Here is a 15,804-nt window from a genome sequence, read left to right as displayed (position 1 = left end):
TCTTTTCGTGTTCGCCAAAATGCTGGCTCGTTGCATTGCTGGATATTGCTCGAACACTCGGGAGGATGGATTTACCCTTCATAAGGTTCCAAGAGACTCGGTTCATTGTGAAAAAATGCATTGCACGGGTGCAAAGGACGAGGGCTTCGTGGGTTCCAAATGACAAGTAGGTGTGTATACAGCTACTAAAAAAAAAAACAAACAAACAATACTTAGGGGTGGAGGACGTAATCCTTTCAGAACGTGACAAAAGATCTGCGTACGTAAGTCAGAGGTGCTAAATGCGTCGATGTGTCCGCCGATCACGGCTTCGGCCGGGGTGGCTCATCAACACTGTGTGGAGGTGGATCGGACGGGGAGCTGGTTTGGCCGTGATTTGCATAGCATCTGAATATGGCTCGAAACAATAGGGTAATATTGCCCTGGTCACTTCACTCGGTTGTGAGATGCTCTCTTCTTCGAAAAGAACTTCAGTGTCAGAAAGGGCGTGTTCGTCTCCCATAGTTGGGGCCACAGCGTGTTTTCAAGAGTGAATGTCCAGGGTGATGTCACAGGCAGTAGATGCAGCCAATATTGCAACCATTGGATGTCGAATCACACTTCTGCAACTTTGCGCATGGATTACGCGCTCTCCGCTCATATTTATTTTTTCATATAGACATTGAAGTGAATAATGTTACATGTATTTTTCATTTCAATATCTATTTTAGAATGTGTATAGGGATGACATTTGGGCTTTAAAATACATGTGAAATTTTGTACATTTAAAATAATGCAATACAAACATGTTAGAGCAAACTGATGGACCCCACCTTAAAACTTTAAACTTTCCATTTTTTTCTGAATGGTGCTTTGAGAGTGTTGTATGTGGAGCGGGCAAACCTACTGATCACGGTGGGGTATATGCCTCTTTGGGGCGTGACACCGACCAGGCTTGACACAAGCCGAGAAACATTTTTAGTGAGTGAAATTTACAGCAGCATTGCCATGGAGAGTTTTATGAGTAGTTTTGCACGCAAAGTGTTTCCACCAGTACGTTTGAGAAGATTGGATTTATGAAATTTTATTTCCAATTCAAATTACATGGGCGTTCGTGTTTATCTGCGGCCCAGTTATGTAAGTACAAGTTTGATTTTACCTTCAAGTGCATTACATTTGAAATGAACCATTGTTTTTGCTTTTCCTCAGTTTTAGCCCAGTGTTAATTTACAAACTGCATATTACACTGACTTACAATAATAAATTATACATTTCAGCTAATACTTTTTAGTATTGAACCTTTAGCCTTGTGTTTGAAGAATGCTTAGGCCTATTACTACTACTACATTAATGGGTATTAATGGTGGTTATGATAGTGATACTAGAAGAGTTCCATAATTTTGGAGGTGGAACTTGGTGTATTATTTGAAAACGACTAATGCGCTTTAATGACATTTTCCCCTTTACACCTTTTTGTATTAGATCATCAAAGAGTTACGCAGCTGCAGTGGCACAGACATCTGAGAGCGAAGCCTCGTCATACACAGGAAGCACCAGCAGGAGCATGAGGAGGAACATAGATAGACTCGTCCCTGGATTACCGCTGAAGGCAAAGAATGAAACTGCAGACGAAGAAAGGCAAAGGAGTCGTTCTTTCAGTGAATCCCATAGTGAAGATACGGCAAGTCAGAGTCCTTTGAACCAATCAGAGAGCAGCATTGGGCACAGTTCACCATCCCAGTCAGACGAGTCAAGTGGTGGAAGTGACATAGCTGTGAAAGGGAAAGATAATGAAGTGGAAGAGGCAGAGAGCAAAAGTGTTGGAAGTGAAGAAGAGAGCAACATGGAGGAGGACAGTGAAGATGAAGCAATATCATCAGAGGATGCGAGGGACAACAAACCAGATAAAGACCAAGGATGTGACAACATCTCAGACAAGCTGAGCAGTGAGAATAAGAAACAGGATTTGGGTTTGTCCCAGGATGAACATGAAGACGAGGACGAGGGGGATTATGAGGAGGGAGATGAGTTGGATGCAGAAGAGCAAAACAGTGAAGCAGAAGAGGAAAATGCAGAACATGAGTTACGTGCGGAAGTGGAAAGTGGTGAGGCAGAAGAGGAAGATGCAGATGACATCATTTCACCCCAGCAGAGAAAGTAAGAGGCTGAATTCAATTGGCTTCTCCATCCATAATGGAACTTAACAAAACAGACGATGCTTTCAGACCCAGGGTGCACTTTACGCCACAAAAGGGTTCTGACAATGACGGCAAGGTGGTAAGCAGAATCGGAACTTCTGAGGACTCAAGTGAACTCGGCGATGATGACATTGAGGATCTCCTTGCACCTCAACCTCAGACGACCATAAGAGTAAGTCAAGTAGAAGAGATGTAGATGAAAATGCATTCTTTGTTAAATAGACGTACCTATTTTTTATTTTAGAGAAACGAACATGAAGCAGTCAAGGAACCCAAAGGCACCACTACCACAGGTATAAAGATGGAACAAAAAATGCTAACTTTTTTTTTGTAGATGGTCATTCAGGTTTTATTTTCCAGTGGTTTGCAACGTGGGAATTTTCCAAGTTGACCAGCAATGCGACTCAGATGAGTCTGACAATTTTTATGACTGACTACTATTTATTATAAACCTAACTACCTCATACTACTACAAGGAGTACAGGTACTTAAGTATGGGAATCCCCTTTTGTTCCTGTGGAAGGAAATGGCATCAGTCATTTTTTTTTTGTTTGTTTGCATTGAAATTCTGAAGTTGTCCAGTGGGAATTTTAAAGAGATTTCAATCTGTGAGAATAGAAACTTGAATTTCCTGTACTTTGAAATAACATGCTGATTGGACAAGCGTGTGGATATTGCAACATTAGCTACTTTGCCTATGTTTTCGGTAGTTTATAGTGCTACACGAAAATATTCACATTCCTTTTCCTTTGTTTTCCACATTTTGCTATGTGAGAGTTTAAGAAAACTATAAAATATCGCACAATGACAAGGTAAAAACCTTTTCAGATATTTGTGTACATTTATAAAAAAACGTAAACATTCAAACAATATGTACCGAAGTATTCACACCCTATACTATGACACATTGCAGTATTTGGAATGGCACACAACTGCATATAAAAAGGTCTCAGTTGGCAGCACAGAGAGCAGAAACCAATTAAGTTTAAGGAAGTGTCTGCAGACCTCCCAGATCGTATTGTGTTAAGGCACAAATCTGGGGAAGGATACAAACAAATTTCAGCACCATTGAAAGTCTTGAAGAACACTGTGGTCTTGATTATTCAAAAATAAAACACGTTTGGAACCACTGGGACCCTTCCTATATTTGGCAATTCGACCAAGCTGAGTAACCGGGGGAAAAGGGCTTTGGTTCCTTTGAGAACTACCATTTCATTTCCACATCACGTTCCAACTATATTTAATTGAACACACTACAAAGATGGGATATTTAATTTTCAAACTGAAAGTTTGTTTTCAGCAAATAGTCATTAACTCTTGAGTTTTTGGGGCTGCAACACGTTCCAAAAAGGCTGGGACAGGTTTAAAAATAGAGATGAAAGTGGACTTTCGTGAAAATGCCTGAAAATACAAATGTGAGTACTAGGGGATCCGGGGACATCCGCCCCCGTGAAATTTTTGAAAAAAATTGATGGCTGTAGTGCATTCTGGTGATATCTGTTAACAAAATTCAAACAAAAATTGAAACTAAAATTTCAAAGTCCTGACCCAAAAAAAAAAAAAAAAAAAAAAAAAAAAAATTGGGCAGAAGTTCCTCAAGGGCCAAACCCAGATATTTTCCCCCCCCTTCCCCCTATCATTGGATAGCACAAAATCACATTCGTCATTAAAATATGCCATCTTTTCTCAAGACAAATGAATTAAGTGAACTATTCAGTAAGACATCTAATATTGTCCTTTTCCCCACATTATACATATTATAGTATAGATATAGAATATACACAAAAATATATCCTAGAATTTATACACGTACAGCAAAACATATGAAAGAAGTTGATCTGTATTAATTACTATTAACGTTTAAGTCTCAAACTTCTTACATCGCGTTGTACTGATACCCTCGACCACATTGCTCACTATCTTAGATATAGATCGATTAGATCTAATACTAATAGTATAATCAGTTCAGTTCACGTGTGATTAGGGATGGCCTTAAAATAACTTACTGGATTAATATAACAACTGTAAATTAAAAATAAAATAAGCAAATATCTAAAATTTCAAACTCAGAAATAATAATTTCCAATTTCAACTGATATTAGTAACGTGTCTTTTCTTTGGGGGGGGGGGCACGACATCACACTGCCTCACGATCGACGCAATTAGAACCCCTGGTGTAACTGAATTTCCTTTGACATGGCTCATGATGTTGATGAGTTTCGACGTAAATGCGCTTGCATTAAGTGAAGCAGTTCTGAACATGCGCTTTCGTACATGCTCAGTATGATTAACTTGCATTTCCTGTTTCCGGGTGGATACCGGTTGTTTTGGAGCAGGCTTGTTTAATTAACAACATTTATGAAATAAACACGTAAATTAATGTCAAGACCACACAAAATAAGCGACGTCTTGAAAGAATGCGAGGGGAGGGGCGTTACTCTTACTAGTGTTAGTGCCTCAATGTGGCTACGCTCATGAGAGCAAAACAACTAACTCAAACGCATGTTCGTCCAATGTTGTCAACTAATATCCGGATTAATTTTAGGCAATTTTTCCTCAATTTTCTGGGGCAATTTTCATGAAAATGTAAAAATCCGGAAATCCGGAGGACTTTCATCACAAAAAAAAAAAAAACTCGAGAAAGTTGAGGAATACTCATCAAAGAGCTGTTTGGAAAATCCCAAGGGTGAACAGGCTCATTGGGAACAAGTGGTTGTCCTGATTGGGTATAAAGATGAGCTTACTCGAATTGCTCAGTCATTCACAAGCAAAGATGGGGCAAGGGTCACCTCTTTGTAAACAAATGCTTGACAAATGGTTGAACTGTTTCAGGACAATGTTCTTCAATGTACAATTGTGAGTAAATTTAGGATTTCATCATATATCCATCAATTAATTTTCTGAGCCACTTGTGCTGGAGCCTATTCCAGCTGTGAACGAGCAAGAGAAAGGGTACACCCTGAACTGGTTGCCAACCAATTGCAGGTCACATTGAGACAGACAACAATCACACCTAGGGGCAATTTAAAGTATCCAATTAATGTTAAATGTTTTCGGATGAAATCAAAGTGCCTGGAGAAAACTGACGCAGGCATGGGGAGAAGATGGAAACTCCATATAGGTAGGGCCGAGATCGAACCAGAGTTCTCAGAATTGTGAGCCCAACGCTTTACAGCTGCGCCACCGTTTCATCATATACAGTCCGTGAAATCAAACAATCTGTAGAAATCACTGCATGTAAGCGGGAAGGCCAAAATCTAACAGGGAATGCTCGTGACCGTTGAACCCTCAAGTGGCACTGGATCCAAAACTGACAATATGTAAAGGAAATAACCACATGGGCTCAGGAACACTTAAAAAAAAAAGTCAGTCTGTAAGTGCAATTTAAAACTCCTACAGTATATGCAAAGCAAAACCCTTTTATCAAAAACACCCAGAAACCTCTCTGGCTTCTCGGGGCCAGACATCTAAGATGTACTGATGCAGAGTGGAAAAGTGTTCTGTGGTCCGAGTCCACATTTCAAATTGTTTTCGGAAATTGTGGATGTCGTGTCCTCCGGGCGAAAGAGGGAAAGAACCATCCGGACACTTATGGAGGCAAAGTTCAAAAGCCAGCATCTGTGATGGTATGGCAGTGTGTTAGTGCCAATGGCATGGGTAACTTCTCCATTTGTGAAGGCACCATTAATGCTTAAAAGTACATACGGGTTTTGGAGAAACATATGCTGCCATCCAAGCAACATCTTTTACATGTATACCCCTGCTTATTTCAGCAAGACAAGGCCAAACCAGATTTTGCACGTGTTACAACAGCGTAGCTTTGTAGTAGTAGTGCAGGTACTCGACTGGCCGCCCTGCAGTCCAGACCTGTCTCCCATTTAAAATGTGTGGCGCATTATGAAGTGTAAAATACACGTAGTAATTTGTTTGGGAAGTATAATCATTGACATAAGTGTAACCTAATAATCACACTGAATATAGACATTACAAAAAAAAAGTTACACAAGTGACAAGTTGGGATTTATTGCTGCTGTATGACAACATGTCAGTGTCAAAACTGTGGTAGGTATAAAGATAACATTGACTGCATAAAAATGATGGTGACATTAGAAGTGATTTCTTCTAAACAGTCCTCGGTTAACTCCATATGTCCTTATTTCAGTTAAATCTTCACTACCTGAGCAGCCAAACAGTGGCTGCCTCTTTTCTTGTCATCTAATGAGGGTGTGCATTGAATCAGCAGCCTTCCATACGTCCCGCCCGCCTGGCCTTTTGTCATTCGTCCAGGATTGACACATATGCAGCCAATCACATCCTGAGTAGGTGATGTTTACATGGGTGTGTTAGTAGAGACAGGGAAAAAAAAATAAACTGATTTGGTTGTTCTATACCTTAACAAAGTAACGCAGCTCAGATGGAATCAGGAGAACGTCAGGTGTGACTGGCATCTGACCAAAGCTCTGAAACTTCTCATAGTCCATGTTCACATCCTCAACAGGTGGATACAGTGGGTAAAAACTGACAGGGAAAATGTAAACACTGATGGAATATAGCAAGGAACAGAGGATTTTTTTTCTGTCATCTTACCTTTTCTGGGTCAATATGTGCTTCAGAACACGAGAAAATTTGTCCGTTCCAGTGCCACTACAACACAAAAGACAATATACTGAGACCAAATGGTTACACAGTAGGCCAGCGTTTTAAAAGGGAATTGAAACCCCCAAAAGCTTGGTGCAAGAAAACATTGTATGTGCCAGCACTTGAAGCGCTCTCATTCTGGAAAAGAATTGACTACAATCCGTCTGTTTCACTTCATTTTTACACTATGACCAACTTCAAAGGCGGATCCCAAATGCATCGTCAAGGAAAATAATACAAAATAATATAGTACAATATTTTTCTGTTTTTATTGGCCATTTCTGAATGTGAAGTTAAGTCTATATCTTCCTGCACCCTGACAGGGGTGTAGCTTTACTAATAAAGCCCGATCTTTATAATCAAACAACTGGACTCCAATGATGGTGTAGCATCAGCACAAGGATGGTCAGAAGAAATGGAGAGTACCAGAGGTAAAGGGTCTGAATACCTATGGCTGTGTGATATTTCTTTTTTTTTTTAATAAATCTGAAAAAAATTAAATAATTCTGTTTTTTGTTAATATGAGTTACTGTGTGTACATTGGGAAAAAACAACCTTATTTTAGCAAATAGGTACTAAATAAAAGTGAAACATTTAAGGGGATATGAATACATTCCATACCCAGTGTATCCAAAGCGGCACACATAGGCGAGTAAATGCAATGTTTTAAATAGTATAAATTTTTTAAATACTTCATGGATCTAAATTAACTTGCATGAGTGTCTGAAGCACAAAGGAAAGAAAAATCCTTGTGCTTTCTGCTATAAAATATTACTGATTTTCCACATGACTGCCTCCTCACCAGCTGATCTCCTCCGCCCCCAAGTGGAACAGGATGTCAGTTGAGGTCAAGCCAAAGGTCACACCATCAATCAGCAGGGTACAGGGGTCAGGAACCAGGGTCACACGCTGCGGGGATTAAAAATGATTTTAGGTTTGTCAGTCCAACAAAGTTGACATTTCTTACAGAAAAGTGTTTGACCGGGTTCTTGCTGAGGCTCGGCAGGATGAAGGGTGGCTGCGGGTAGATGTAATGATGGTGGATGTCTCTCTGGGAGGGAACAAACACCAGGCGAGACCCCACACTGCCGAAAAGAGAAAACTTTTGCAAAACATTTGAATGATTTCCAAGACTTTGAGAATATTCTATGTACTGATAAGATCAAAGTTGAACTTTTTGGAAAGAGCCACAAATGTAACATTTCAGAAAAACATCATACAAACAGTACAACACGATTGTGATGGTCTACTGCTGCTTGATCCTTCAGAAAATGGACGACTTGATGATTGACGGAATCATGAATTCTTCTCTTTACCAGAAAATCTTGAAAGAGAATGTTCAGTTTTTGTGACCTCAGGAATGTACTTGGGTTCTACAGCAGGACAACGGTCCATAACGCACCAGCAAGGCAACTTCTGAATGGCTTAAAAAAAGATTTTGCAGTGGCCTAGTTAACATCCGGACTTGAATCTGATTGAAATGCTGAGACATTACCTAAAAAAAAAAGACCATTGATGCTCTTTGAATTAAAATAATTCTACAAGGAAAAGGGGGCCAAATATTTCCAGAGTCACTGCTAAAGTTAGCCCCCCTGTGACCCGACCTTGGATCAGCGGTGGAAAATGGATGGATGGTTGGTTAGGTGAGCAATGTATTTTTTGTGATCATAGAGCATAATTTTGTTGACATTTTCACCGTAAGTTTCCAAAAACTAAAATAAACTTGTTCTGAATAAAAGTGTTCTGATGGGAATGTTAACCAGATTATTTTAATAAACCATTGCGTTTTGCTCTCCATTTTGAAGCATTAGAGATCATTTTAGCCAAACAGCCTATTATTTTTACACCTCTTTAAAAGGTTTCCCCTGTTCAATCAAACTTTTGATAAAGTATGCCGTTCTTCTGAACAATGTGTTGAATGACCCATTTTCCTCAGGCTTTCAAAGAGAAATGCATGGTCAACAGGTGTTCATGTCATCCTTAAAGTGCCACTGTCATGAAATGCATGATTTTTAGTATGTTATTAACGAAAAACCGGCAGCCGACATGGACCCATGCGTTTTTTCCACCACAAAAGTTTTTGACGAATACAGCTTTTTGTAACACCCGCCATGAAAATCCTCTCGAGGGATTTGTCTTCAAGTAGAAGCAAGAAGTGACGTAAAAAACAGACCTGCACACAAGTGGACTCGTTTGTTTCCATTAATTTTACCTCCGGGAAGGTAGCTTGTTGTTCCTTCGTGTTAGCCAAAATGCCGGCTCGCTGCACTGCTGGACATTGCTTGAACACTCGGGAGGATGGATTTACCTTTCATAAGTTTGCAAGAGACCTGATTCGTCGTGAAAAATTGATTGCACGGGTGCAAAGGACGAGAGCTTCGTGGGTTCCAAATGGCAAGTAGGTGTGTATACAGCTACTAAAAAAAATAATAGTTTGGGGCGGACCACGTAATCCGTCTCTCATAACGTAACAAAAGATCCGCGTACGAAATGTGTCAATGTGCGCGTCGGACGGCGTCAGGCTGCTGCCTCGCTTCGCCAGCGACGCGCACGGGCTCCCAGACGGCGGCGGCTCAGAAGAACGCTGCCACAATGCAGCACTCAGCCGCGTGCGACGACAATGCAGTAAAGCGCCCCGGCTTGACGGTGTTGTTCATCGCGTACTGTGGCATCTATGAACAACCCCCTAAAGCAGCACGGCTCGGCTCTGCCTCACTCAGCCGCGTTTGGTGACAACGCAGTAAAGAGCCCCGGCTTGACGATGATGTTCATCGCATACTGCGTGGCTTTTCGAAAAGAGCTTCCATGTCAGAAGGGGCGTGCTCGTCGCCCATAGTTAGGGTGCACAGCGCGTTTTCATTGGCGAATGTCCGGGTGACGTCACGTACAGAGGATGCAGCCATTATGGCGACCACTTGGATATCAGAGAATGACACTTCTGCAACTTTGCGCATGGATGACGCGCTCTCCGCTCACATTTATTTTTTCGTATAGACATTGAAGTGAATAATGTTATATGTATTTCTCATTACAATATCTATTTTAGAATGTTTATCTGTTTTTCACAAAATTGATGACCTCACTGACTGAATGTCACAATGCAATTTTTTTAACCACACCCTTTTCAACAAATTGCCCAATTGCACGGCCTTAAGTGTGTGTATATCATGAATGCTGAGTCGTGTTGGTTTTCTAAGAATCTACTGCACCAACTCGTAACTTGTTTGTCATGTAGCGATAAAAATATACTGAAAACATGGATTATTCTGGTGAGTAACACTGGACTGCTATTATTTTGAACACTTACTGTACTTTGTCATTTAGTCACGCTCCTCCAAGGGTGTGCGCCCTACAGTTTGAAAACCACTGGTTTAGTGGTACACTCGCCTGACTTTGGTGGAGGCAGCGCGGGATCAGTTCCTACTCAGTGACAGTGTCTACATATGTGCCCTCCGACTGACTGGCAACCAGGTCAGGGTGAGGTCTTGCTTTCGCCCTAAGATAGCAGAGATAGGCTCTTGAACCCTTGTGAGGATAAGTGGTTTGAATAATGGATGGATAAATGGATATACTCTTATTTGCATTTCATTGAGTGAAATAAGTACTGTATATACTCACTTTAGGAAAGTACTCACAATCTTAACTTGTAAGATTTATGAAAAACACCCATCCATAGATTCAATCTTATCAGAAACCAACCTCTTCATCATGAGCAAGACCAAAGAACTTTCCAAGGAAATCAGGGACAGAGCTTGTAGACTGGCACAAGTCCTGGGTAAGAACCTCCTTTTCTTAGCTAGAAAACTTAAAACTGGGTTGTGGATCAGGCTTCCTACACAACGATGACCCAAAGCAGATAGTTAAGAAAATGAAAGACTGGCTAATGAAGGCACACATTAAGGTCATAGTGTGGTCCAGCTAGTCTATAGACATAAATCCCATAGAAAGTCTGCGGAAGGAGCTGAAGCTTTGAGGTGCCAAGGCACAGCCTCAAGGATTAGGAGAGAATCTGCACAGAGCTGTTGTCCAGTTTTCCTCCCAACTGTGTGCAAACTTGATCAACTTCAAGAAATGTCTGACCTCTGTCTGGAGCAACAAGGGGTACTACACCAAGTCAAAAGTAAGGTTTTACTATGGGGTCAAATACTTAATCCCCTAAATTAACTGCAAAATAATCTGTTTTAGGTGATAATTTAAATTTCATTTTTATATTCTGCCTCTTCCTGTTAAAATACATCTACCATTAAAATTATAGCCCATTCATGTCTATGTCAGTGGGTAAAGATACAAAATGAGTGAGGGATCAAATAATTTCCTCCACTGGACCTTTCATTGATGATGGGAATAATATCGATTCTGGACTCACATTCATGAGGCAGGTGTGCAGACCACAAGACCACTGTGCTGCCTGTCTGCACTTCAACAAGATATTTTAAAGGTAATGAATTCTTCATTAAACGTTTCTGATATTCACTGTGGATGGAAGATGCAACATACGATTTTGTGCCTTCAACGATGCTTTCGATGCATCTTGAGAAAATGGCTTCAAATGGCTCCATCACCTGGGATTTCTGTTTGGGGTAATTGAGATTTTTCTGTTACTAATGTATGCAAGCCATGGTTTTAAATTTTGTTTTGAAGATGAAAACTGACTTCTAGTCGTGAACATACCTCAATTTGCTCATGTTTGGCATCAACGAAAGGACCAAGCTGCAGAAAAAGGAATACATCCTTAATAAGATCATAATTAACGTGAAATGTGTACACTTTGTTGCCGAAAGATGTACAAGCATTGTAGCCTTCATGAGAGCTAATTTACCAGTATGCAAACGTCAGGATGATCCCTCCCAATGACGTGGATCAGGTCCAGAAGAGGTTCATAGCTCAGGCTGTCAGAAGGGGTGTAGGGCCCACAAGCCACCAGCACGTTGAGCACTTCTGAAATTGCACGAGATCACGACATGGAATTACAAAGAAATATTTCAATTTTGATTTACAATTAGGGGGAAGCTATGAGTGCCAAACTCCAACCACTTAATGATGCAACCAATAATAACCTCTTGCATCTATCTGTACCTTCATCAGGCTCCATTTTCACTTCTGATGAGTAGAAGGGAAGTGGAATTCCCTGGAAAAGAGAAAAACATTAGCATGATCCAAGCATGTTGATAGAGACGAACCATGGTTTAAAAACATTTAAGTTGATGTCTTTCGTTCAAGGTTTTAACTCTAGCTAACCTCATATAGTTTAGAAACCACCAGTTTCCCTCCTGTTGTGTTCATCCCTTCCATTACCACCACCTAGAGAACAGAAAAAGTTTAGAAAGCTCAGGAGTCTTTGTAGAGCCATGTTTCCACCAAGCAGTCCAGTTCACCTCACCTCGGGTTGGGTAGCGAGAATTTAGAACTGGACTAACGTTCTGATTCTCCTGGAATCGTTCAAAATTTCAAGATGTCCTTTCCAGGTTTTGATGCCTAGCCTGTTGATTCTGAGGAAGAAGTGGCAAAAACCTACGAAGATGCGGTGAAAACAAAGAAGTGCTTGTGCTCAACTGCGGCGATGGCGAACAACTGTGTCTTAACTTTGTTCAAATATATGACGAGTCGCCCAAGTGGAACAGTTGAAATAAGATTATATTGTGCAAAGGTGCACGCATCACAGGACTACCATAAATAGGAGGCCTGCTTGCTCGAACGTGCCTTTATGTGCACGCGCCAGACGTATTGGCCATATCTGAATCAAGCGGCGAGGTGCATAATAGTCTTTTTTTTTTTTACGCCGTCACACTGCCCCGTGATGGATGCAATGAGCACCCCTGGTGTAACTGAATTTCCTTTGACGTGGGTCATGATGTTGTTGACTTTCGACGTAAATGCGCTCGCATTATGTGAAGCAGTTCTAAACATGCACTTTCGTACATGCTCCGTACATGCTCAAAACGGTTAACTAACATTTCCTGTTTCCGAGTGAATAACGGTTGTTGTGGAGCATGCTCGTTTAGTTAACGTTTATGAAATAAACATGTAAATTAATGTCAGGACCACACAAAATAAGCGACGTCTTGAGAGAATGTGAGGGGAGGGGCGTTACTCTTAATCATGTTAGTGCCTCAAGATGGCAACGCTCGTGAAAGCAAAACAACGAACTCAAACGCATGTTCGTTCAATGTTGTCAACTAATATACTAATATTAATTTTAGGCAATTTTTCCTCAATTTTCCGGAACAATTTTCATGAAAATTTATAAATCCGGAATTCCGGGAAAATCCGGAGGACTTTCATCACTGAGGTTTAAAACATGAAATTAAACTTACACATATAAATCCTTTGAGTTCATAAAACAGCCCCAAATTACGATTTTTATAAAGGTATATTTATATCTAGCTGAAATTTTTTTTAAGTCATTTAGGTAAGATCCACACACATTGCCTTTTAGTACATTTTCTCGAGTATCATGCGTCCTGAAGTATAATGCGCACCCCCACATTTGACCCCCCCCCAAAAAAAAAAGAGGGAAACCCTTCTACCATTGTACAATGCACACCACCAATTTGCTGCTATCCATATGCGCAAAATATTAGGAATGATCTGTATTTCGATTTTGCTAGGTTTGTACTTGTATGGTCCCCCCCACCAAAAAAACAATAATAATAATCATCTTTGTGCATATACTGATCCAGCGGTAATATATATCTCGGGACAGGCCACTGGACACGCTTGTCCTGGTCCCTGCAATTGTCAGAACAGAATCCCTCAACCAACTAAAATACATTTTATTAATACTGTCGATAACACATATTACAGTCTTAAACTATTTAATACTGTGTAACTTAAAACTATTTTTGCATTAAATATTTGTGCATAAAACATTTGTGCATAGTTCAGTTAATCCACTACATTACACATCCTCGGCCAAGACTTCAAAAGAAGCATGTGACTCATCTCCAATTTGGAAAAATCAGTTGTCTCCTTCATTCATGAACAGTGATAACATCTTGCCATCTTACAGTTTGTAACAGTAAAGTCTAACATAATTTATTTGTCCATTACGGGTTCTGCAAGCGGTATGCTGATAGTCACCTCAAGTATTTAACACACCAAAGAATTTTACAGGGTCATGTACAGTATGTATACCACTACAGAGCAACATCAATAAACTTTACAATCCTTTTTCCACTGATTCATAGTATTATTTCCATCTTTCTCCGTGATGAGTGACCAAATAACTAATCATGGGAGACAAAATGTAAAGCAAATGAGACGCATAGGCTCTCCTTTAAATTTGTTGATCATGTAAACAGCTTCATATTATTTTTCCGTTAAGCACAGATGTCAAACCCAAGGGCTGGTTTTTAGTACTTATTTTAGTCTTCGAACCACCAAAAGCCCTCGTGGGAAGGAAAAATAAATAAATAATAAAAGCTTAAAATTGAGCTAAAACCACTATGTAGGAACTTCAAATGAACAAGTCACATAAAGATCTCACATTGTGACAAACATTAACTTAGAGCTCAACTGAAGGGCTGGGGGCCAGACCTGGCCCACTGCAAAACTTTATGTGATCTGCCAAAGCAAATCATGTGTCAACTGCCATGATTATGCTAAAATTTATACATATGCAAATAAATAAACGAGCTATAGAAAGCATTTGTTTTATCCTTACCAAATCCATTTTTACAGTACCTTGTACAATAGTTGAACAAAGCATTATTGATGATTGAAAACAAAAATCAATGACCTACAAGTTGCAATAAATAACACTATGAAGGACAGCTGTATTCTGTTAGTCACTGAATCCTGGCTTCACTCATGGATTCCCGAGTCTACCATTCAGGTGACAGGGTACAATACAGGGTACACAGCGCCACAATTGGACCAGTGAGTCCGGCCAGAGCAGAGAAGGGGGTCTGTGTGTGTTACGACTAGTGCATAAATATGGTAACTGTAGACAGTCACAGCTCCCTGGAGTTGCAGTATGCGATTATCAAATGCAGACCTAAATACCTCCCCAGAGTTAACTGTGGTCATGATCACAACTGTTTACATAGAACCAGATGCATATAGTAACATCCTTTTCCGATCCCAGCATACAACCCGCTCAAGAAAATTTGTCAACACAAAGAGAGTTAAATGTGCACATTTGAGCCAGTTAAAATTTCTATGACAAATACTGTATAACTGTGAGAGCTCTCGGTCGGATGCTGGCTGAGTCTCCAAACCAGCTCCATGGCAAACTCAAGTTACTTTAGGTGGCCCATATAACCTGCTGCACACAGTCTCAGCACGCAGGCAAAGGAGAAACCACCGCACTGTTTGCTCATAAATTACCACAATGACAGAGTCAAAGTATTTAAAATACCAGCTTATTATTAGGTTTAATTGAACTAACCTGACCAGGAAACAGGGAGTACTCCTGGAGCTCTGACAGGTCCACACGCACTTGCTGACCACCTTGCTCTGGTCCCGCTTCCAACAAAACAGACTGTGCGTTCAATTTGCCGTTACTGTCGCAGCACACCTGACCCAAAACTGACACACAGTCCTACGAAAAGAACATGGAACAACTAGCAGTAGTACAAGTGGTTCAAAGACTGTTTAAATTTGACACATTTCTTGTTTTCTGTGCTATTGAACTGTGCAGCATCATGTGATTTTTTTTTTCCAAAACAGTTCTCCGCTTTTGAAGTTACATTAGAGCTATAAGCGTATTTGTAATATCTCTATTAATGATGCAGTAAAATCCAACATTACTGACCATTTTGTTCAAAATGGCATTTTTGAATTTATTCAGTTCATGAATTGTGTGGTCCCATTGAAGTTTCCAAATAGTTGGTCTAGGCAATATTATACTCATACAAGTATGTCATAGTTAGTACAGATAAATATGGATGTTTTGCTTAAACAAAATAAGGACCTAGGAAAAAAAAAGACTGTGGATAATTACATTTTAAAATCTAATCTATATCCTCCCCTCTTTGACCCATCACCT

At 40.2% G+C, this 15,804-nt stretch overlaps 2 protein-coding genes across 7 annotated transcripts in view; one reads left to right on the top strand and one right to left on the bottom strand.

Annotated features, from left to right (window-relative positions):
- The window catches only part of LOC133509007 (high mobility group nucleosome-binding domain-containing protein 5-like), a 13,451-nt gene extending 6,184 nt beyond the window's left edge, over positions 1–7,267 (top strand). For 3 of the 6 annotated variants that reach the window (XM_061835627.1, XM_061835622.1, XM_061835626.1), the window contains exons 7-10: positions 1,462–2,136; positions 2,205–2,349; positions 2,422–2,470; positions 2,538–3,719. In XM_061835627.1, the coding sequence (XP_061691611.1) occupies positions 1,462–2,136; positions 2,205–2,349; positions 2,422–2,470; positions 2,538–2,611 (943 nt within the window). In that variant the 3' untranslated portion in view covers positions 2,612–3,719. Of the gene's footprint in view, positions 1–1,461; positions 2,137–2,204; positions 2,350–2,421; positions 2,471–2,537; positions 3,720–7,182 lie in introns of those variants that run through there. The other 3 variants (XM_061835625.1, XM_061835623.1, XM_061835624.1) reach the window with 3 other exon arrangements.
- pola2 (polymerase (DNA directed), alpha 2) overlaps positions 6,181–15,804 on the bottom strand; it is a 23,043-nt gene continuing 13,419 nt past the window's right edge. The window contains exons 8-18 of the mRNA XM_061835628.1: positions 15,205–15,357; positions 12,054–12,116; positions 11,892–11,943; positions 11,635–11,753; positions 11,487–11,525; positions 11,313–11,386; positions 7,798–7,900; positions 7,618–7,724; positions 6,765–6,821; positions 6,569–6,695; positions 6,181–6,492 (exon numbers count right to left, since the gene is read on the bottom strand). Coding sequence (XP_061691612.1) covers positions 6,340–6,492; positions 6,569–6,695; positions 6,765–6,821; positions 7,618–7,724; positions 7,798–7,900; positions 11,313–11,386; positions 11,487–11,525; positions 11,635–11,753; positions 11,892–11,943; positions 12,054–12,116; positions 15,205–15,357 — 1,047 coding nt within the window. The 3' untranslated portion in view covers positions 6,181–6,339. The remainder of the gene's footprint in view (positions 6,493–6,568; positions 6,696–6,764; positions 6,822–7,617; positions 7,725–7,797; positions 7,901–11,312; positions 11,387–11,486; positions 11,526–11,634; positions 11,754–11,891; positions 11,944–12,053; positions 12,117–15,204; positions 15,358–15,804) is intronic.

The sequence above is a fragment of the Syngnathoides biaculeatus genome, chromosome 11, assembly GCF_019802595.1.
Source record: "Syngnathoides biaculeatus isolate LvHL_M chromosome 11, ASM1980259v1, whole genome shotgun sequence".
Classification (NCBI taxonomy): domain Eukaryota; kingdom Metazoa; phylum Chordata; class Actinopteri; order Syngnathiformes; family Syngnathidae; genus Syngnathoides; species Syngnathoides biaculeatus.
This window is presented reverse-complemented; position numbering and strand designations above follow the sequence as displayed.